The sequence below is a fragment of the Neodiprion lecontei genome, chromosome 4, assembly GCF_021901455.1.
Source record: "Neodiprion lecontei isolate iyNeoLeco1 chromosome 4, iyNeoLeco1.1, whole genome shotgun sequence".
Lineage (NCBI taxonomy): Eukaryota > Metazoa > Arthropoda > Insecta > Hymenoptera > Diprionidae > Neodiprion > Neodiprion lecontei.
Window position 1 is genome coordinate 6402559 of NC_060263.1, and position 23802 is coordinate 6426360.

Sequence of the window (23802 nt, forward strand, 5' to 3'; positions counted from 1 at the left end):
TTTTATCATCTCGTTAAATATTGATACGCGTTTTCGACGGGAGGAGACAAAAATTTTTGAAAGGACAAGAAGTTACGAAATCATTTGTTTTTTTTTTTGTTGGAATCGGACATTTTTTTGGGAAAATTGATACAAGGGCAAGTTTTTCAAACGAATGGCAATTTTCTTGATTGATTTTTTTTTTGTTCCTGTCTCGTAAGTTACGGTCAAAGTTACGAATATTTTCATTGCGAATTGAGGCTTTCTTAAATTTTGTCGTTAAAATGATTTTCGGCCTGATGAAACGGTGATCGCAACGGTGATTCAACGTTGAAGAGAAAGAAAGAAAAAAAATAATATATTTCACCGTCGACAAAAAATTGTCGCTTTGACGTTTCGGCGTGAAGATAATTGGCAATGAGAATCGTTGATACTTGATATTGAAAGCGTCTGTGGTGAGTTTAAATTATAATAAACAGTGATTAGGTAACGATGTAATGTGTAAAAACGAAATGCGCGAATAATTGCGCGCAATTGAAGTTTTAACTCGATTCCGCTCGGCTGCAGACCTCGAACGAAACAAATTCGCAATCACTGCAATACGACGAGGTGAGGTTATTCCGGACGATGATGATGATCGCATGGTTATAGTGCAGTATAAGAGAGGGAGAGCGAGATAGAGAGAGAAAGAGAGAGAGAGAGAGAGAGAGAAAGAGAAGGAAAAAAAAGACGGAGAAGGAGGCACGCGATTATGCCTGTTGAGCTAGAATTGTGAAATTCGAGTTTCGCTTCGTCGATTTTAGGCTTTATCCAACTTTCGAAGGCTGCGAGCAATTTCATCACATATATATGTAGCTATATTACTCACATGCACGATATACGGTGTAATATATATTATGTACAAACACATGTGAACATGTGCAAATTTAATTTACTTTAGCATCTGGTGTTCGGCCGTATTTCGATTACAAATGTTAATGGCTTTTCGCTTTGCAATTAGTGTCGAAAATCGAAACAATTTTATTTTTTATCTGCTTCGTTTATTTCTACGTTTCGGTTAGCGAAATCGATTTTTTTTTTTTTTTTATATCGAAAGGTTATTACATACGTCTTTTTTACTTCTTTTTTTTCTCTTGCAGACATTTTGTATCAACGTGCGAACGATACAAGATTACACACTTGTATGGGAAAAAATGTAAACTGTTTATGAGGCGTTCTCCACCAACTCAGCCACATTTTTTTTTTTTTCCTCAATCCGTACATCATGGAAAATTGCAGTCGGACAAAAGATATTTAAAGACAAAAAAGTCGTGTTTTTGATTAACTATTTCATGAAATATATATGTTACACTTTTGTTTTTTCCCTCAACACCAATCTTCCATGATATACGAGTTTAAAAAAAAGAAAAAGAACCATTTCCGAAACGGGTAAATTAAAAGATGTAAAATATTAACATTGAGTACCTTCGAGTAGTACTACTGTATAAATAATATAACCAATTCTGGAACAGATCCGAGAAGATAATAAAAAGAGACAAAAAAAAAAAAAAAAAACACAAAGAAGCAACTGACTATGAGTTGGTGGAGAACGCCTCTTACGACGAACAATTAAAACTGCGTCACGAGTATGTGAAAAATACTGACAGATAAAAAAAAAAGATTACTACGGAAAAGTCGTTTGTTGAAAACAAAAATTCAGATGAAAATAGTAGAAAGTCAATTTTGAAATTTAAGATACGACGATGGAAATGGATGATTACCTTTAGTTATGTTGAGACGAATCTGTTCTTTTTCCCACGAGGCAAAAGAAGCCTTTAAGGCCTCGGTCATCTTCTTGTTGGTACCAGGCGTCAGCGGTGGGACCTGCGCCGGAATGTCTGTAACGAAGAGAAACAAAAACCCGTTATCGCTGTGATCCCAAATTTCGATGAAAGTCATTTTTCGTCAATTCAATCTCAAATTCTTACCAATCCAACCGATGAATTCCTTCAATTCGTGATAAACTGCAGCTTTTTGTTCGTTCGTGAAGTGGAATAAATTTATCTTTACGAATGTGAACACATGGATCTATGGATTAAAGTTCTTTCAACCGGATAACAAAAAAGAATAATAATAACAATAGTTTCAACAGTTCAATTAACAGATCAATAGAACTTACAGATTTTTCATCGATCCGAGTAAACTTAACCAAGTTATTATATTCTGCATTATTATTTTACACATGCAATCGTGGCAATTCGGATATTAAAATTGGTCGATTGTCAAAGTGTCTTTTTTTTCTCGTTCTATCTTTTCATCGTTCTAAAATACGTACACACACATACACACACAGACTCGTTTTATAATCAGTACCTAACAACACGTGTCCAAATTTCTCCTCTAGTAAAATAAAAACGTGTCAATTTCATTCGTCGAGAGAGAAGAGAGAGAGAAGAGAGAGAGAATTTTTCAAAATATAAGCAATTTGAAAATGATTCATGTCGGATTTTTTAAATGCTGGACACGAGAAAGAAAGAGAGAAAAAAAGAAAAAAAGAAAAACGTTCATCTACGACAAGTGTGCAATTTTCGTCAAACTATAAGCGACACATAAAATACGTTAATTAATAAAAGGCAGGGCGATGTCCGTCCGTTGTGAGAAGGCGAGTTCGGGGCACTTCACACAGTTCTTGGTTGGTGTCGGAGGTAGGGGTGGGGGTAGATCGGTGCGTCAGGTGTCGAGGGTCAGGACGAGGGGATCGTATCCTAGATACAATCGTCCCTGCACCACCGGAGGGTCGCAACTGTCCGGTGCGGCAGGTGCTTGTTATATTACATACGGCGAAAAATACATCGCGGGACCAACTTTCATACGCTCAAAGAAATTTTCTAGTTACGGTTACAGCTCGGTCCTTGACTGTCTTCAGTTTTTACCACTATCGAAAAATATAGTTCCGGGTAGAAAATGAAAATTAGTTTTCTAGCCGTTAACGGAAAGTCTGGTATCCGTTGCTATTCTTTATCATTACGATCGCCGTTGCTATATTTTCTTGCAACTGTTGCGGAAAAATTAACGCTCGTGCAACGATAAATTGACGTTAAAGCCTTGTTCAGCTAAAAAAGTAGAGTAAATCTCACAAACTGATTTTGCGTTGCATTTACCAAAAAAAAGATCGACGATAGCGCAAAATGGTTAGGCGTATCTCGTTTTTCGCAATTCCACTGATATTCAAACAGTTTTTTTAACGATACATGTTTTACTCAATTTTTCTAGTTACTGCAACAAATGAAATTTTTCTCAGTGTACTAAGATAACACACGCACGTCAAAGATGCAAGATCTGCGAAAATTCGACAATAGACGAAGATTAGATAAATATAATAAGTATAATTGTAATATATAAAGAAAAAAATGAGATCGAAATATTCCCCAACCATATTTTTATCCAACTGTAAGCACACAAATTTATATATATATATATATATTTTTTTATTCTGTATAATATATATTTCAACTTTCAATTTCACCCGTATTACCATTTTTCTCTTCGTATTTCGCAATTATTATTACTATTCCTGTTACTATTATTACTATTATTAAATATTATATTATTATTATTATTATTGTATACGCTTGCATAATTAAACTCGATGGTTAAATTCATCCGCGTTATGATAATTATACGTATATTATATGATATCTCTTGGCAGATTATAACATATGCTCGCGGTTGCGTTTTAATAAGTATAATACGAAGCTGTTAATCGCAGGTGTTTCGCGACCGCGAGCTTCGTCCATGCGTGCGTTAATGCACGCATACACGAGTCGTATGAGTCTCTTACCGGTGTGACTAAATTTAAGCTATATTGGCCTGAGCAATGACAGGCCACTCGCGTATATACGGGGCGTTCCGTGACATCTTGATCAAGATTCTACGTCGATGTCTCGGATCGGTTTTGCAATAATTATTTTTTTTTTTATGAAATATAAAACGAAAAACGCGGTCGCAATTTCTTTTTTTTTTAACACAACTCTTAGACCCAGCGTATCTGAAGTGTAGTTTGAAAGAAAAAGGATATGTATATATATATATATATATATATTTTCAATTTCAATTTAAGTTTTCGTAGTTTTCCTTTTTTTCCTTAATCGAACGTCAACGACTCGATTCCCTTGTTTCTCTGGTACGTTATTTAATATACAATGCTATCGGATCTATCGTTTCACGTGCCTCGATGTATGTATAAATCGTACGTATAGAGGAATAAACATTATACGTATAAGCAACTACCGTCAAGGAATCTAAATTTTGTCACGCGTAGGTCAGCTACCCGAAGTTTATATTCGTGTTACAACGACGCGTCGTACATACGTGGATTAAATGTGCGTAGGGTTCGATGCGTCGCAGGTGAGTTTAAGTTTCTTATTGTTATTATACAACAACGGCATCGCACGAGCCTAAGGACGCGTATAACGGAATGAGAATTAAACAATTGATCGATTTAGCGCTCAAAGCCTGCTGTGCGTGATCAATTGTTTTTCGGTAATCGACGATCGGCAGAGAAAATAAATAAATAAATAAATAAATGAATAAAAAAAACTAAGACAATATAACGCATAAACGATACTTGAAGATTTCATCTATTACAGATATTATATTCAGTACGACAAACTTCGAATTATTGTTGTTTTTTTTTTTTTTTTTTCTCTTCTCTCGCTTCTTTTCTTCTCTTTCGACGTGTAATGCGAGATGATTGAGAGTAGGTGTAGCAAAGTTTCGTTATTCACAATCCGACTTCTAAGAATGATTTCAACAGTGTTGAAAGCGCGTCAAACGGTTTTTCTCACAAAGTTTCATCGGAAGGAATTAATTGAACTAGTTTCTTTTCTTTCTTTCTCCGAACAAACACTTCGAATCAACGATCGAATGAATAAATGAAAAACTTCTGCGACACCGCAAACCGCGTGTGAAATCGTGCAGCAACATTTCGATTAAATGTAATTTATGCAGATATATATATATATATATATATATATATATATATATATATATATATATATATATACATGCATGAATCAAGGAAAAAGAGAGAGAAAAAACAACTCGGGTAAAAGTCGTGGAAAAACGATCTGAGGGAAAAAAAGAGGAATTCTTTTTTTTCTTTTTTTTTTTCTTTTAAACAGAACGAAACGGATAATAATCAATCGAAATGCAGATGCAGATGTAAATTATTGACCCCGCGACGACCTCTGATCGCCGTTTCACCGATCGCGCGCTTCACATATATTTGCATAAATATTCGTAATTAGACCATTTGCGTGCTTGAAGTTGAGATCGCTTTGCCCTGCGACATATATATATATATATGAGGCATTCTACCGCAAACCTACGATCTACACGTCTGACCTTCGTCGTCGACGATTTTAGTAATTTTTAATTACGGTGTATAGTTTACAAATAAAAAAAAGTCATGTTCGACCATGTTTTAGATTTATTTAGACCACGGGTTTGATTTTCATTACTATCAGAAACAAGGAAACCGAATTTTCGAATGAATAGTTCGATTTTTCTGTGATAAAAAACGAAAATTTTTATACAAAAAAGAAAGTGAGGAAATTATTGGTTTGAGAGAAACGAGTAATTGAAAAGTGAAAAAAATCTAATTGAATATTGAATTTAAAAGATACGAATTTATGTTTCACACGTTTTTTTCTTACGTTTCAATTTATGCTTGTTTTTTTTATACTGCATCACCTGAACCAATTCATATTGGTCGAAAAATTTTTGTTCTTCAAAGAAGTAAATTCGCGAAAACGATTCAGAGCAAATCGATTTTGGATATTTATTCGAAAATTGAGGCTTTTTGTGTTTTATGTGAGCAGTAAAAGTCAAACCCGTGGTCCAAAAAATCCGAAACTCGTTAAAAGATGATTTTTTTTTTATTTTATTTTTTTTTTTGTACACTCTACGGCACGCTCAAAAATTAAAAAAAAAAAAATTACCGATGGTGCAGTTTCGCGTGTAATACCTCATGTAAACACACGTGTATTAATTAATGCACGGATGGATATTTTTACCCTTATGCGATGACCCCGAAAGCTCGTAGAATAAACGAGGATAAGAAAACGAAGAAGAAGAAGAAGAAGAAGAAGAAGAAGGAAAAGAAGAAGAAGAAGGGAAAGAAACGAAAAACTAAACGTACCAGGAATTCATGTATGACGAAAAAAAAAAAGATATTGAAAAACAAAATGCTTCACTTTTTATTCCCAATCCTGCGAGTTATTCGGCTATTCGTCGGTGTTAAACGATCAAACGCAGCCAGGCTTCTTAACGATTTCTAAACCTTCTTTTTCCTCGATCGTAAGAAACATGAGAACCGTCATTACGACCATCGTGATCCTTGACCAAACCGAAACCCTTGTTCGGGATCGAAGATCGAGGGGTGAGCCGCAAGGTCACGAGAAATATAAAGATCGGTCGCGATAACATAATTTTTCGTTTCTTTTGTCGACGCATCGACAACCAACTATAATTATTCCCAAATTGAACACAAATTAAACGTGCGTATGTAAAAAATGAAAAATGCACATCTAAATTTGATAATTTTGCTTTTCTTAGTCGTTAGTTTTTTTTTTTTTTTTTTTTCTCCCCTACCTACTTTCGATGATACATGGCATTCCGAATTATTTGACAGAATACAAACTATAAAACAAAGAAAATATAATATTACAATAATTGGTCCTAACCGCTTAAAAATGTTTTTTAACCTCCGCCAGGTTTTACAACAATGTTTTCGGTTGTTTCTCTTTTTTCTTCACTATTTGTCGCAAACTTTTCGAGTGGCGGGTTGAGAGAGAAAAAAAAAAAAATAAAGTTAAAAAAAAAATGAACCCACCTGATACATACTTTGTATATTGAAGAGAAAAAAAAAAAAAAATGTTCCAACAAAAATTTTTCTCCACATTTTCCCGAACAAGATTAAGAGGGAGGGGGGAGAGGATTTAAGAAAAAGTAACATATATTACGGCACGTGCCTGGTTGCGTTTTTTCAACTGCAGAACATTCCGCCGCTGAGCTGCGGCCTTTTTCTCGCCCCGATCAACGACTAGAACGAACGAGCATGTTAAGCTGCAGCAGCTGTAGACCACCTTCTTTTCCCTCTGACAGGCTTCGTATTTCCAAACCCTCCCCTTCCCCTCCCCGTCCCCCTCCCGTCGCTCTCATTACCCTCGGCCAAAACTTTTTCGCATATATTCGTATGATATACACGATAATGCATAATGCCAGCCATTACGAATAACGCAAAAATATTATAGGATATGATAAGTAGCAACGTTTGACAGATAAGCGAAACGTTTCTTCGATACGTTTGTAAATTTAATGGGGTAGAATCGCGTTTTTGGATAGAAAAAAGGAATAAAAAAAATAAAATAAATAAATAAATAAATAAACAATTCCAATTTATCGAGGAGGAAATTTTCGCAACTCGGGTATATTATATGTTTGTCACTATTTTTATTTCTTTACACCGTAAGCGAAAGATACGTAATTCGGTGTAAGAAATGCAATATCAATTTTGTAACTATGAAGGATGCGATCATTTTTGTTTACTTTAAGAACAAACAAAAAATCACTTGAAAAAATATATATATATATATGGAAAGAGAGAGAGATAGACAGAGGGTACAAACTAAAGAAACAGATTTAATAAAACATTGCAAGGTAATCATAAAATTTTACAACTATATTGAAAACTGTATTGAATATGTGAATATTAAATTTCTTTAAATTTCACTTGTCCTATATCGTTACTAATTTTCGCTATCAATTTCCCCTTGGGTAGCGGCGCTAATTTTCCAATTTCCCATTTATGGAAAAGTTTTTTCTTGAGAAACAAATGAGAAAAAAAAAAGGCAGAAAGAAAAATAAAAATAAAATAAAGAAAACAAAGCGATCGTTGCGCAAAACGAGGGTTTGTAACGTGCGGAGAATGAAAAAAAAAAAAATAAAAAAAAAAATAACAATACATTAGTCACGTACGGAACACGTATGCGTGTAAGTATAAGTACATACTGAAGTACGTAGGGAGACAGCGGTAGTCGTACAGTGCAGCAGGTAACCTTATAGGGTAAGGCACCGAACAACACACGCCGCACATGTTCGAATGAAACGCAAAGTGGAGAGGAGGGAGATAGAATGGAAAGGCACAAGGTACACCTGTTGCACGACTGTTGCCCACCACCACCACCACCACCACCATCATCAAGCACCCCTCGTCTTACGGCGGCGTAGCGTCGGCACCTTGACGACTAGACGCCTTGCAAACCGTCGTCGCGACGCCGATTCGAAACATCGTGCCTGTACTTATCACGTGTGGTTACACGCGCCGGGGGCGGGGGGGGGGGGGGGGGGGGGGGGGGGGGGGCTAATCTAGTCCACTGAAATTTAGAAAAACTTCCGGGGCGTTGGAACGAAAGAAATCGCTGCTCTTTGTCGCTTCGAATACAATCTTCGGATCGAAATTCGGATCGTTGAGGAGATGTGAAACGGGCTCTGTAAGTGCCATTTTCGAAGTTTGAAAAAAAAAAAAAATACTAAAATGGCACCTAGGCCTAAGAAGGATGCAAGTGCCATATTTTTTTTCTAATTTTCTTCTCTTACAAAATTAGAAACAAACAGACCGAACGAACCGACTAAAATGATGAGACGAAGGCGTGGAAAGCTTTGGACAGGGTGAAATTTGGCTAGAAGCGGAACACGGAGTTTGAAACAATTGAAGTGGAGGATTAAGAATGGCCGCGAGTGCCGTTTTTCAAAAAATGTCACCCAAGCCAAAAAAAAAAAAAAAAAGGCGGTAAGTACCATTTCTTTTTTTTTTTTCATTTTTTTTTTTCTATAAAATTAGGAAAGAACTGAACGAACCAATTGAAACGATGAAACGAAGCACTTGTTACAGAGACGTAGAAATCTTTAGAGTTTTCGACTGTAAAGAAATTCGACTGTAAGAAACAGATCAAACTCTGAAACGATTGAAGAGGAGAATTAAAAAAACTGTTTCGGCCTAACCGCCGTTTTTTTTTTTCAAAAAACGGCACTTGGGCCAATTTTTTTTTTTTTCGTTCCACAAAAATTCCATCAGAAAGCACTTTTTCCTCGACATTGTATTCGCCGTGCGTGACTGTGCGTGTACATACACGCAGACACACGCACACACACACACACACACGTAAATGAAAATATTTTTTAATTCAGTCACCGGTTTGCAAAAGTTGACGAAAAAAAAAAAAAAAAGAAAAAAAAATCGTTTGGCGCGAGCACAAAGCTGTGCCTCGTATCACGAACGACGAGCTTGCGGCAAAAAGACAGAGATAGAGAGAAAGAGAGAGAGATCAGCTAGGGAATGTAATTTTAACTCGATTCCGCGGCAGGCAGGAGTCGGAGAGTATATATTTGTTTACGTGTGGATGTATACGCGCATTGCAGACGCGGAGTTGGCTTAGCCGTTGCTTCTTGATTTCGAATAAGTTTGTCAGGGCGGCGCCCGGTTGGTCGGTTACCTTGGTATTTTAGGATGGTTCGTACCGGAATTAAAGGCGGGCTTAACCTTGACTCGGAGCTTCGCGGTAAGGAGAGCTTCGCCACTCCTCGATTCGTTGCTTCCAACACTTTCAGGATACCAATTCCCAATAGCTTAAACACCCTCCCGTATACAAAAGTATATGTATGATTTTAAACGTACCGAATCTTCTGCGCTTTCAATTGATTCGCCGGATATTCCTTCCCCGCCATATCTTCCGGAGGATGAGAGACGTGGATTTTTTTTCTTTTTTTTTTTTTTCTTTCTTTCCTTCTCTCCAAACTAGTTCGAAACGAATTATACGGATCCGTGATTCCAATTTAATGAATTAATACTTCTGTACGAAATTCAATTAACGAATATTTATTCTAAACTTGTTCCATGATTCTAATGAATCTCTGTTACGTAACAAAGAAATTTTATTAACAACGGTTCGTATTGAAATTTAATATATTACGGATATGTTCGTTTCGATGAACACGTTCGGAACGAGAGTAAAAACGGAAAAACAAAAAAAAAAAATTTATCGGATAGTTATGGAATACAATTTTTTTTTTTTTTTTTTGTCAAGTTTTTTATACACGACTGGAACAAATTATAATTTCTTTATCTAGAAACATAATTTATCCTTATAAGTACAGATTTTTCATCATTTTCATTGCCTTTTCCGGTTTTTGGCAATTCCGTTTTCGATTTAAAAAATCGTCACTTTGCAATTTTGCAGGATTTTCGGAAATATCGGGTACACCGTATTACAATGATCGAGTAAATTATATATTCAGACGATACTGCAAATCGAACGCAATTTAATACGATTCTGAACCTGCAAAATATAAGTAAGATCTTAGTTATTGGGGGGGGAGAGGTAAAAATGTCGAAGGATTGGAAAATAATGCTTTCGTAATATCGGATTTTCGAAAATGCGAAAAATCCATTTTATCATCGATTTTGAAATTGTAGAAATTCGAAACACAGTAAAGTCAAAACGTTAGATTTCTGAGCATTCGAAATTTCAAATGTTAAATTTTCCAAATTTTCAAATCCTGTGCAACAGATTGTCGCGTTGTTTTGTTTTTTTTCTTTTTTTTTTCCAAAATTCGACATCTCAACCCTTCAATCGTCTGACCATTCGAACTTTTGACCTCGACTAGAAGTTTTCCTTGTTTTCCTTGTTTGTAGCTAAACATAATTGGATTGGTAATATTTTGTCCGAAATAAATGTAGGCGGACATATTTCGCCAGTACAATTCCATGCCTACTCCGGTTTTTCCCTCAGGTTTATCGCCCGCGTACCGCAGTAATTTTAAACGATAAGACGGACTTTTGATCCCTCGAAAAATTCCCTCGGGTTTCTCGTAACGGGGAAGGAAAGATTGGGAGAAAAATCTGAGCAACAGTAATAGCGAAATGAATCCATCAGCTGTATATGTAACCTAAAAACCATAAAGAACCAACGACTGGAATTCCTACAGAAGCGTGAAAAGAGAAGCATTACGACGTAACAAACCGTAAATTTTACGTACTACATGCAAACGAAGGGAGGAAAAAGAGAGGATTTTACTCAAATATGCAAATAAATAAAAAAAAAAAAATAAGAGGGACAGGTTTTTGGTAAAAAAAAAAAAAAAACAATGTCAGCTGTATATATTCTTTAATATAAATGTAGTTGTTTTTTATGGTGATTCTCACTGTTTTTAGAGTAAATTTTGCGCGGCGGGGTTGAAGTTTTGAATTTGAAAAGTTCCAAGAGCGCCTAATTTCGAATTATTTTGCGGCGTTACTTGAAGTAGAGAAATGAAACTTTGACGAAGCGACAAAGCTTAGTTTACTCAACGAGTGAGCGCGTAAAAAATGAGAGAAACCGAGAATCAGAATGACAAGGATTCCGAACGTAAAAATAAAGAAAGATGAAAATGGTGAAATTTCACCAAGCCAGAAATTTACAGAACTGAAAATGTTCGATCATTCGTAATTCCGATGTTTCGGTTATTCAAATCTTCTCATTTTCGCAAAACTTTTGCCTTTTCGTAACTTTGCACATTCGAAGCTTTGATGTTTCGTCAAAGTTTGATTCTTGTACCTCAAGTTTCCCGACAAAAAAAAAAAAAATTCGTAATCCAGCGTTTTCGGAGCTTTTCAAAACACGGAATTTCGACCCCGCCCCAATTCCGCATTCAACAAAGTAAACTTGACCAAAGTAAAAAAAACGAACTCGACGCGTCCCTGTTCACCTCGACTTTGAAGTAAAATCCGCTCATTTATTCTCTCCGCTTGTAACAATATGAAACGTCAAGTTGGGTCTGTAGAAAATAACAAAGTTAAACTGTAATCAGAGGCTCATTAGCGCGGCAGCGGTTAAGTGGCCGATGGAGCGTATTGTTGGAGCGATTATCAGCGGGTCCGTTCCTCGGCGATACGCGAGTAACTCGCAGGCATGAGAAGCCGAGTGTGGTCTCGACGATATCAGGCTGCCACTTCCTGCCGGCAGGACTCACCGCGGAAAGATTAGCAACGAGCTTGACTGCCGACTCAAATCTTCACTGATTCTTGTCAGGGATGCTGACGTCGATAATGAGTTACCAGCCTCTGGACCAACCGTCTCTCTCTTTCTCTCTCTCTCTCTCTCCACGTCAACGCGCATTATTCATCCCATCAGAGAAACGCCCGATAGATAAAATGGAAACTGATGTTCGACCTGCATCCTGAGATTACAATTTGGGAATTCTTTATTTTATTTTTTATTTTTAGCTTCATTTTATCTACTCTACCGGCGGATATATTTCGACGCAATTGAAGTTTGTGAACTTGTACAATCGATTTTCAGTAATAACGTGTAAGCCGCTGAAAAAAATTCGGTAAAACAGTTATCGTTGAAAAAAAAAAAAAAAAAAAAAAAAAATACTGTTTGAATATTGTTGGAATTAAGAAAAACGAGGCACGCCTAATCATTTTGCGCTATCGTCGATCCTTTTGCGGTTATTTCAACGCAAAATCAGTTTCTCCGGTTTACTCTACTTTTTTAGTCAAACAAGGCTTTAACGTCAATTTATCGTTGCACGAGCGTTAAATTTTCGCAACAGTTGCAAGGAAATATAGCAACAGCGATCGTAGTGAGAAAGAATAGCAACGGATACCAGACTTTCCGGTAACGGCTAGAAAACTAATTTTCATTTTCTACCTAGAACTATATCTATCGATTGTGGTAAAAAATGATAATAGTTGAGGACTGAGTTGAGACTGACGTTTTTTTTTTCTCTTGTTTCGACACGCGTCTTCTTCGTCCTCGTTATTTTCATACGAGGAATGACGAGAGGATTTTCAAATTGACATTAGCGGAACTAACGCAGCTTCGACTTTGAATTCATCGTCGTAGTAATTATCGACATTTCGGTGATACTAGAACGATACCTACTTGATGTCAATTTCGTGTGTATTATTGTTATCCGTGAAACAAGTTGCCAGAGGATGGAATGGAAAATTATACTCTGATAGCTGCTACTGCGATACCGTGCTATCACTCGTAATGTCGCCCACGCGGATTCGTTCTATATACATATATATATATATATATACATTATAATATACAAAGTCAATGTGTCCGAAAGAGGCGACGGAGTTCGTCATGCAATCGAGAGAAGCAGACGAACGAATGTTGAATACGATAATAAAACAAACTCTTTATGTTATTGTTGTTAGAAAGTTGACAAAAATTGGCGTAGTAGGTACTGATAAATCGTATCGGAAGCTTCGTTCTTTCGTTTTTTTTGTTTTTTTCATTTTTTCTGAACGATAACAACGATCGTGAAGCAAATTACGAATATTATACCGATCGCGTGAGAAGAGTATGAACAATAATGCTGTGTGCGTGATGTAGATTCGCGGGCTTTTTGAAAGCTCGATTGACAAATCGAACAGGCGTAAAAAAAAAAAAAAAAGAATTAGTATTGCTGATTCACGGCAAAACAAGAACGTCGAATTTTCATGAACGCGAGAAATTTTACTCGCTGAAATTGTAAATTGTGAAAAGTTCCAGTGTAAATAATTGTGGACATAGTAAGTCGAAATACAGAAAAACCGAATCGCGGAACAGCTAAATGGAGAATCCGTATACAATTCTATATTATCGAGATGAATTTTGACGATTCTACAGTTTGGCATTCCACATGCTGCTCACCTTTCTAATCTTTTGCTTCACCATACTTTGACACTCGATATTTTTAAATTGCATAACGTTAAGTTACCCACTTTAGAAACAAAAAAAAAATTTAATTTTGCCCTGAGAGAAATTTTTAGTTTCGGTTATCGCTCAGTCCTCGACTATTTTCATTTTTTACCACGATCGAAAAATATAGTTCTAGGTAGAAAATGAAAATTAGTTTTCTAATTGTTGCCGGAAAGTGTGGTATCCGTTACTATTCTTTCTCGCAGCTTTGTTCAACTAAAAAAGTAGAGTAAACCTCGCAAACTGATTTTGCGTTGCAATGATCGACAATAGCGCAAAATGTTTACGCGTACCTCTTTTTTTCCTAATTCCAACAATATTCGAACAGTTTTTCAAACGATACCTGTTTTACTCAACTTTTCTAGTTGCTATGGACAAATGAAATTTTTCTCCTTATGGCCCTTCGATTCGTTTTTTCGTCTTTCAACATTTTTACCCCCCCCCCTCCCCCCGAGCCGACAAATCGGTGAATTTTTGACACAGTTTCCAACCAGAATCGTCGATAATCGTAATCGTGATCGTAATCGTAATCGTAATCGTAATTTCCTGATCGGGCGAGTTTCAGGAGTAGCCGAGTACGGAAAGCGGTTTCAAAGGCCATTGAACATAGGTAAGAATCGCGGGGTGGAAGGGGTGGGGTGGGGGCGGTGGGGGGGGGGGGGGGGCGGGAAGGGTTCGAGGGGGGTGGAAGGCTCGGTAGGTACTTGACTTGCAAGGAGTGTAGATGGAGATTAAATACTTATGTACGATGCGTCGCGCTAGCACGGGCCAAGAAGGGGCGTCGAGGGGCGGCGGCGGGCGGCCGCATTAGACCTCAGGTCACGTTTCCCTGCGAGACTAGAAGCCTCTTCATCGACGAGACGAGACGACGACCGAGTAGGTATGAAATACACGAGCTTGAATTGTCGCGATTCACCGAAGCTCGAAACATCGTTCGGTTCCGGAATGGTTTGCAAAATATTGGGGGGGTGGGGGCCAAATTCGGGACGAGGGGGAGGAAAAAAAAAAAAAACAAAAAAAAATCGCAAAAAATTGCGAAAAAATTTGTCGCGAGAGATCGTTCAACGCGAAGAATTTTGGCGATTAATGTTCGCGTGTTTTCTTTTTTTTTTTTTTTTTGCTTTTTGTCAGTTAAAAAAAAAATTATCACGCAAAAATAGCGGTATTAAAAATCGGTAATTTGAATGAGTTGGGTGGAGAATTGCTGAAATGCGTTTTCTCGATTTATCAATCGATCGTTTATAACCCAAGAAATCGATGCTTCGTACAACGTTCATGACAATCTCGTTTCATATTTTAGTCCCAAGTCACTGGTTGGTTCGATTCAAACTTCATTTACTTTGACAGAGTTAGTCCGATGCATGTCTGATAAGCTCGTTGTTTGTTTAAAAATTAGAAACATAATTTTCGACTAAATCTCAAGGGGGATACAATATTTTTTGTTTCTAATTCGACACCGATACATTTAAATACTGAGTAAACTAAAACAATTGAACATATTTACGTACCCCTCTGATTCCCAAAGAAAAGCGATTTGGTTTTCCTGAAAACCCGTCAATTTTATTAAATACAGTGATTTTATACATATAATTGCTTCGACGATATTCTTTCGGAAAAACAATTTCATTACGCAGTTTCTGTAATAGGTTGAACTAAATGGGTCGTGAATTGGGCTGGTTTTCTTGCTAATGAGAATAAAAAAAAAAAAAGAGAAGAAAAGAAAAGAAAATTTGAAATGAAGAAAACGTGAGTGAGTGCAATCACCGCAGGTTAAGACCGATGAAAATCGATCCGAGTGCAATTTGCAGTTTGGAAATTGTTCGACCGACCGGTTAAAACGGCGTGGCTGCGCGCATAACTAACTGGGACAGGATAAATTTATACCCAACCAATAGCAATCAGGGTCTGAATATGATTGACTGAGCGTAAAATATATAATTCCAATAATAGTTCAGCTGCTACTATTTTCCGGATTATATATGCAGTTTTAGAACGTTCCGTACGCGTTATACTCCGTCGAATATTTGCGGCAACGATATGACAAAATTGTTTTCATAAACAGCGAACGGATCAACTTCGTCACACATCTCGTAATTATTTCAAAAATAAAACTTGTAAGGATAAGAAGTTGAGGAAAAAAAAAAAAAAACGTTTACGAAAAAAATCTTATCGCACTGTATAACAGTGTTTAAATTCTCCGCACGGGTCTGGTTATAGGAGACAAAAGTTTGTGATTCTGACATTTCGTTTCTGTTTTTTTATTTTTTTTTTTCACGTTCTTTTTTGATCATATAATTTTAATAATTTTTTCATCATTATTCCAATATCTTTTGACAGAAGTAAGATTAACGGAAATTATGATTTTCACTCTCTTTCTTTTTTTCGTACGTTCAAAAAACGGCGGGAGAAAAAATTCTGTAATAACAAGTTCGTGAAATGATACCGATATAATACGTCTGTAAAGTATTCGCGAAGAAATATTTGTAATTTGAAATAATGACATTAAAGAACGAAGAAGTAAAATTAATAATAATAATAATAATAATATGGGAAAGGGCACAATGGAAATTTCAAAGTTGGTACACTAAGGCATCCATTACTACGGGTAGATTAATTAATAACTTTGAATGAAATTTGATGACAAGGAAATGAAAACAAAATGTCAACAAAAACTTGCAAACTCGTATGAAAATGAATACAAACAATCGGTTGAATATAAATCGATCGTGGGAGGAATTGTAAATTTTCGCCGGCAGGCGTATTCACATTTCGATAAATATTGCGCGAGTGACGAGTACGTTAAAAAATAAAAATGGAGGAGTAGAAAAAAGGAGAGAAGAAAAAAAAAAAAGAAAATGTTATCGCGTGTTATTTGAACGAGAAATTTCGAACGGCCGGCGATACCTTTTGGAAAATTGAGCTAGAAAATTTCTCGAAACGTGAGAATTATTTTTCCCAGTAAACGGGTCTTTTTAATACCATAAAGTTTTTTTGGCTCACCCTACAGCACATGTATTATTCATGTACGGATGACGCAGGCGAAGGCGTAAACCGTACACGACACGGAGAGGAGACGCTGAGACAGGGATAAGAATCGTGGATAAAAAACAACATGGCCGAAGTGATCGCGAGGCGGTTGGCTCCTCGGTTGGCGAGGTTTACGCGCGGCTGCGTAGACACGTGCCAACGACAGATGACAGCGACGCCGCGACGCTCCGCGAGTCCCTCCTCCAGGTTCCCGGCGAGGCCTGAGTCGTCGAGAGGAACGAGATGGATGGACGGACGTCCCGAGATATCGGAGGGAGGTGCGGGAAGACGGCGTGCGTTTTACGCGTGTTTCACGATTGTGGGTGGACGTCGTGGTGATTGCCGAGGAGGAGGAGGAGGAGGTTTGCGTTCGTCTGAGATTCGATGCTTTTTTACATTTTTCGTTGGACCCGGGGTTCAAGTTCCGAATTTGAAAAGATCCGGAAGCGACCAAGTCCGAATTATTTGGTGGCGAGACTTGGAGTAGAGAAATAAAACTTTGACGAAGCGACAAAGTTTTCGAATGGTCGTAAAACCGACGGCTCAAAGTAACGCAATGAAAGATTCCGAAAATTCAAGTTACGATGGAGCAAAGTTACGAAAAGTAAAGTTGCGACAGAGAAAAATTCGGAAAATTAAAATATAATCAGACGGCGTAAGTCTACTCGACGAGTGAGCGTAAAAAATGAGAGAAACCGAGAAACAGAATGATCAGGATTCCGAACGTAAAGATAGCGAAAATCCAAAACGAAGAAAGATCGAAATGGTGGAATTTCACCAAGCCGAAAATTGACAGAACTGAAAGTTTTGGATTATTTGAAACTTTTGATGTTTCGTCAAAGTTCGATTTCTTTACTACAAGTTTCGCTATCAAAAATATCGGAACTTGACGCGAATTTCGGAATTTTTCAAATTCGGAATTTCAATCCCGCCCTTTATAATTTTATTACGAGATAGCCGTATCATTGAATGTTTGACAAATTATTGGATTATATGTGTAAGCTGTATGTAAAGTATCTTTTCAAAAATACTGAAATTGTAAAAGCAAGCTCAGATTTCGATGCTTCGTTTTAAATAGATTAGAAACTGGAGAAAATCGAGGTGGGTACGCCTAACCATTTTGCGCTATCGTCGATCATTTTTTTGTTATTGCAACGCAAAATCAATTTGTTCGGTTTACTCTACTTTTTTAGTCAAACAAGGCTTTAACGTCAATGTATCGTTGCACGAGCGTTAAGTTTTCGCAACAGTTGCAAGAAAATACAGTAACAGCGATCCTAGTGAGAAAGAATAGTAACGGATACCAGACTTTCCGGTAACAGCTAAAAAACTAATTTTCATTTTCTACCTGGAACTATATTTTTCGATTGTGGTAAAAAATGAAGATAATTAAGGACTGAGCGGTAACCGAAACTAAAAATTTCTCTCGGTATATAACTGCAATTAACGGAGAAGATAAAAACCAGAAACAGAGTCCAAGAGAATTATGAAAATCCAAAAAAGAAAGCTAAAAGAAGGGTAGAAAAATTTCTTCCATGATAAAAAAAAAAACCGCCGTTCCGACTTAATGTTCGTCGCTTTCCGTATTAGATATAGGTAGATACGTTTGTCCGATGAAAACGTGTAAGGCAGGTATCCGAAAGTATAAAGCTGTAAGTTGGCTGGTTAATCGAGATAAACGACATTAGCTTGTCAACGTGCATGGAGTAGCCAGCAGTGGCATGTGTCTCTGTAAGAAAGCATTTCCGGAGTCACGCGTGACGCGTAGCGTTCCTCTTCCTTTCGATTGAATCGTTCTCGGCATCACGCGTGTGTACATATATATACATATATATATATGTACATACATACATACCATAATACGGCTTTGACGTCACGTAGAACTCGCAGGTAGATTATAAGTATATGTATACAGCTACGACCTGACCAGGAAGACCGTTAAAAGAGACGAAAAAAAAAAGTAACAACAACCCTCGATGCGTGAAGTTCAAGTTGGACTAACGTTGAAGAAACGAAACACTTTAAAATCACCGTTTTTCAACTATCAGATTGACTTTAGGAAAGATCAATTCGCAAAGTATGAAGAGAATAGAGACGTTCTTTTTTTTTCACAAATTTAAGTTACGTTTAGATCACGAACGTCGAATTCGCGAATCTAAAAGTACAAGTAGGAATAAGATATTCAGGATTCATCGTGGAGAATAAAAATCGGCTACGATCCTAAGCACCTTGATTCAAGTATCGAAAAAATACCTAACAGATTGGTTTTTTTTTTCAATCTCGTACGGTGGTAAAATCTTGTAATTCAGTCTGTTTGAAAGTAAAATTAAACCTAAGCAAACCAATAGGTTCATCTTTAACCAAAGATTCTTAATTTTTATGAACGCCGTTAAAGTGAATTCAAAAAATGGGTTGTAAACAGTAAAAAATTATTATTTTTACCACGGTGTTTGAGGATCAACATTTTATTAATCGATCGAATAAATTGTTTGGGGACCGCCTTAAATTCCTGTTGAGAAAAAAAAATTACACGCTTGACCGAAAACTTCGATCATAAGATTTTGAATAGTGTAAAGTAAGAACTTGGCAAGGTATCAAAAAAGCACTATATAAGTGGTGTGAACTTGAGTTTATATTCATCTGTACCATCAGCCACTGAAAGTACAAGTAAAAACGTGACTTTTCGTTCAATCGAAACGTGAAGAGCCTGATCGAACGAATTTTCAGGTAGGCATAAATTTGAAAAAACAGGTGCAGGGTACACCGCCTACCTACCTCTGGGCCTGCCGAAGGACTTCATAGCTTTGATTCCCATGCCGACGTGAGCGTCGGTATAATCGACGAACATGAGTGAAGGCCTGCAGGACAGATGATCTGCTACACAGTTCATAAACGCGAAATGGAGTTTAAAAACCCCGTCAAAAAGAAGAAGTGAGAAAGTTTTTTTCGTTCCTTTTTGCTTTAATTTAAAAACTGACACTGCACTGAACGCGCACGTATCGGTTTTATATCGAAAGGGGGCTCCACGCGCACTTGATCGTCGACCCTAATCGATGAATCGGTCCATTAGCGTTCCCCTCCCTCTCTCCTTTTCTTCTTCCTTACCGCAACGGATTTCAGCATACGATTAAAGTTCTCGCTTGATATTATATCCGTTAAACGTCGATTCTCGCGGTGTATCGAGATTAGCCAGGTTCTGTCCGGGTGGATCCCATTTCCGGTCTCGTATATCCCTTTTTCCTTGATCGCGTCTTTTCGCGTTCTCGTCTCAACTTGTCACACCGCAAAACTCGATAGATTTATGCATAAAATCGTTGTCCAGCCTCAGGTAGATCTACACGCAAGTATCTGACGGCTTTATGGAGCGTCGGTTCAACTCAAACCGGAAGTTTAGCCCATGGCAATGGGATATGACAGCGACGTTACTTTGGTAACTGTAACTTTTGGTCTCGAAGAAGAAACAGAAGAAGGAGGAGGAGAAGAAAATGAAGGAGGAGGAGGAGGAGGAGAGCGACGATCGGATCATGTGTCCACCATGTGTCCACCATGTGTTCACTATCAATTCACATAACCCGAAAACGAGACGAGAGCGTCTCTTTCGCTATTTTCGAATACCCCGCATCTTGCGCAACGGGTTTTCCTATCCTCTATCCCTGCACCCTCTTCATTGACAACTTCCAAAACAGAGCGAGTTTCACTTGATATGAAAAACTGATCGTCTCCACCGTCACGGGACCGTTAACTTAAAAGCTTTAGTACAACTCGAAACTGTGCTTCCCTCTTCTATCGATCCACAACGTATTCACCTATCGACATATTACTGTCATTTTCTTGTCTTCTTCTTCTTATTCTTCTTTCACAGTTTCTCTCACTATCCCCTTGGTCACAATTGTCACAATATTATAACGTACGTATCACAAATACGTTTATTACGCGCGGACAAAACGTTCCACTTACGTGTTCCGTCTTCGTACAAGTTTCACCTATTGTACATCACTTGAAGTTGTTCTCTACCGCATTATCGGGTCAATTTCATTCGTGTCCGACAATTGTTTACCGTCCGACAGAATAGTACTAACAACATAAGACTCGTCGAGTCCAAACAGACTGAATGATTCCCTTCGGGTGTTTTTCATTCCGTTTAGACGGTACGTTCATACCCAAAACATAACAGCGTGCTGTGCCATGGAGTGAAACAGGCAAATCCGTTATCTCTTAAGTATCTTCGGGATAATCGATGCTCTAAAGTCTCGAGTGGTGGGGATGTGAGTCTCGACGGTTTAGCCCAAACACAATGAGCCTGTCGCACCGTATAGTCGCTGGTACAACACCGAGAACCAATGACCATTGGTAGCGATATCAAGAGCGCGGTGGTCGGTCAATCGGCATCAGTACCGCAACAAAAACGACAACGACAACGACATCGACACCACCGCCACCATTTCCTACGTCACACTCGTTCGCACCAAGTTAAACGTTTGTTATTCGTCTGTTGATAGTCTGGTGCAACGGTGCAGGGGGGCGCAGGATGAAACCGGGATGATTAAACTGAGCCTGCCTGCCTCCCCCTCCTCTTTCTCCTCCTCATCAACCAGCGGCCGTAAATGACGATTCTTTTGTTCCCGCGTTTCGGTTCTCTTTTCGAGCTCTCTCCCCTCCCCCCTCTTCGCTGTTCTTTATCGTTCTCGCTCTGTCTCTCCCTCTCTCTCTCTCTCCTTCTCCCTCTCTGTCTCTCTCTTTCTGTCTCGCGTTTACGCGATCACCGGGTACAGCAGTGACACCGTTGAGCGAGTATAGTTGATAAGAGAGTCCTTTCGAACAACAACGACGACGACGACAACGACAACAACACAACAGCAACAAGATCACTCTCGTCGGCGTGATGTATGTTCGAGATATACAAAGACGACACACGGGTGTAGGATGAGCCGTTCTCAAACGCACCACAGACTCCCTTCGCGACTCGACGCGACTCGACTAAAATCGTGACGGGCAAACGGTGCGGCGGTAGCGGCAGTCAGGCAACACGGACGACGGGTGTTGAGGAGTGTCGGTCGTTCGTTCGGCTCCTCTCCACGTCGTCCGAACCCGTGTTGGTGCTCACTGGCGGTCCTTGCTTTTTATGTGTTGGTCGGACCAGCCGGGTTCCAAGCAAGCAAGCAAGCAAGCAAGCAAGCAAGCAAGCAAGCAGGCAGGCAGGCAGGCAGGCAGGCGGGCAGGCAAGGCAAAGGCAAGCAGGCAAGCAGCCCGCGATCAGCGAGGTGCGAGACGGAGAGGATGGGGCAGGGGAAACTTAACGAGAGAGAGAAAGAGTGAGGGAAGCGTTGAGGGGGGAGGAGGGGGGGGGGGGCGGAGAAGGGAGGGGGAAGCCCCCACGCGCCAGTTGGCCTCACTCCGCGTTAGTTTTATGAATGAATACTCTCTCAACGGGCCTGTAGAGCGAGCGGGGGGGAAGGAGGACGCCAGTGGCGTCGTCGACGAGGATTCTCTACTACTACGACGCTTCTCCCGTGATCAAGAGACCCTGGCTGGGTGTTGTTGTGTGGATGGCGTCGCTATACTTAGGTCTTTCTTTCTTCCTTTCTTTCCTTCTTTCTTTCTTTCTTTCTTTCTTTCTTTCTTTCTTTCTTTCTTTCTTTCTTTCTTTCTTTCTTTCCTTCCTTCCTTCCTTTCGTTTCGTTTCTTTCTTCCGTGGGTTCATTCATTTGTTTGTTCATTCATGCCGAGAGACGACGCGCGCAACTCGTTCCTACGGGTTAGGTTAGGTTCGGATGCAGCCGCTGTTCAACGCGATGCGCTTTTCTGACTCTGTGGTGTTACCACGCTGCTGACGCTGATGCTGCTGCTTTTGCTGCTTCTGCTTCTGCTTCTTCTGCTGCTGCTGCTGCTGCTGCAGTCTATCTCGCAGAGCCTACGTCTCGTCTATTTCCGTTCGTTCATGCACCTATAGCCACGAGTCACGACGACACAACGACGACGACGACGACCAGAATCAACGATGAATCCCAACCCTCTTACCGACTTTTCGAAACATTAGTCTCCAAGTAAATACTTGCCAACCTTCTGTTTCTCGTGGTTGACCTGATCCAACTTTTTTTTCCACCATTTCTAATACCGTTCTTCTTTATCTTCTTTTTCTTTGTCTATGTTCGTCGGCGTTGTTTTATTTTTGTTACTTCGAAAAGATGAACGGAAAGCCGATCTAATTAATTTATAGAAAAAACGAAGCTGGATCTTTCTGGCGCACATAAGAGAAAGACAAAGAGAGAAAGAGAGAGAGAGAGTGAGAGAGGCGCTAATTAAAGGAAGAAAATCTTGGGATATCGGACGGAGTCGAACAAATCTAGAGGATGAATGAAGTCGTGTGTATAACGCATCTCATGCGTATTTGCCGAATAGACAAACTGTGCGTAAGCTCTTATGGGATATACCCACTATACATGTATATATATATATATACACACACGATGTGTAAACGTTACGCACTCGGTGCAAGAATTGGGTCAAGCAAATCAAGCAATAAACACCTGTCTAGTTTTATACTACGTCCTCGCTACAAGATTATATTAATATACATATATCTATATACACTTGCATAAATGAACGTATGCATCTCGCATACGTTTACAGTTAAGAAAATATCATTCATAATATACATATGCATATGATATACCTACACGTATGGAGGTACGATTTGATTAGCTGCGCAGGATACGGTAAAATTATACAAGTGTGTAAATCGATGTTTGTATAACCAGATTTATTGACACGGAAGGAAATTCATTCATTGGGAGTGTGTATGTTTGTTATCCAACGTCTTGTATAGCAGTGTTATACACCGCGTCAGGTGATAAGGTGCCTAATACAGTGAATTAATATTAACGATTTCTACTGTTTAATTAACCTAAAATCGAATGCAAAGTTCCGAATGATAGATTGAAAAAAGAAAACAAAAAATATTCCCAAGTACTCGTACGGATAAGCCTGACCATGATTACATGTACGATAAAACGATAGA

At 38.6% G+C, this 23802-nt stretch overlaps 1 protein-coding gene across 2 annotated transcripts in view; it reads right to left on the reverse strand.

Moving 5' to 3' along the window:
• LOC107216676 (protein C-ets-1) overlaps window positions 1-23802 on the reverse strand; it is a 150521-nt gene that overhangs the window by 29871 nt on the left and 96848 nt on the right. Inside the window, exons 1-2 of one of the 2 annotated variants that reach the window (XM_046736228.1) lie at window positions 19560-21786; window positions 1740-1856 (exon numbers count right to left, since the gene is read on the reverse strand). In XM_046736228.1, the coding sequence (XP_046592184.1) occupies window positions 1740-1856; window positions 19560-19674 (232 nt within the window). In that variant the 5' untranslated portion in view covers window positions 19675-21786. Of the gene's footprint in view, window positions 1-1739; window positions 1857-19559; window positions 21787-23802 lie in introns of those variants that run through there. The other variant, XM_046736227.1, reaches the window with a different exon arrangement.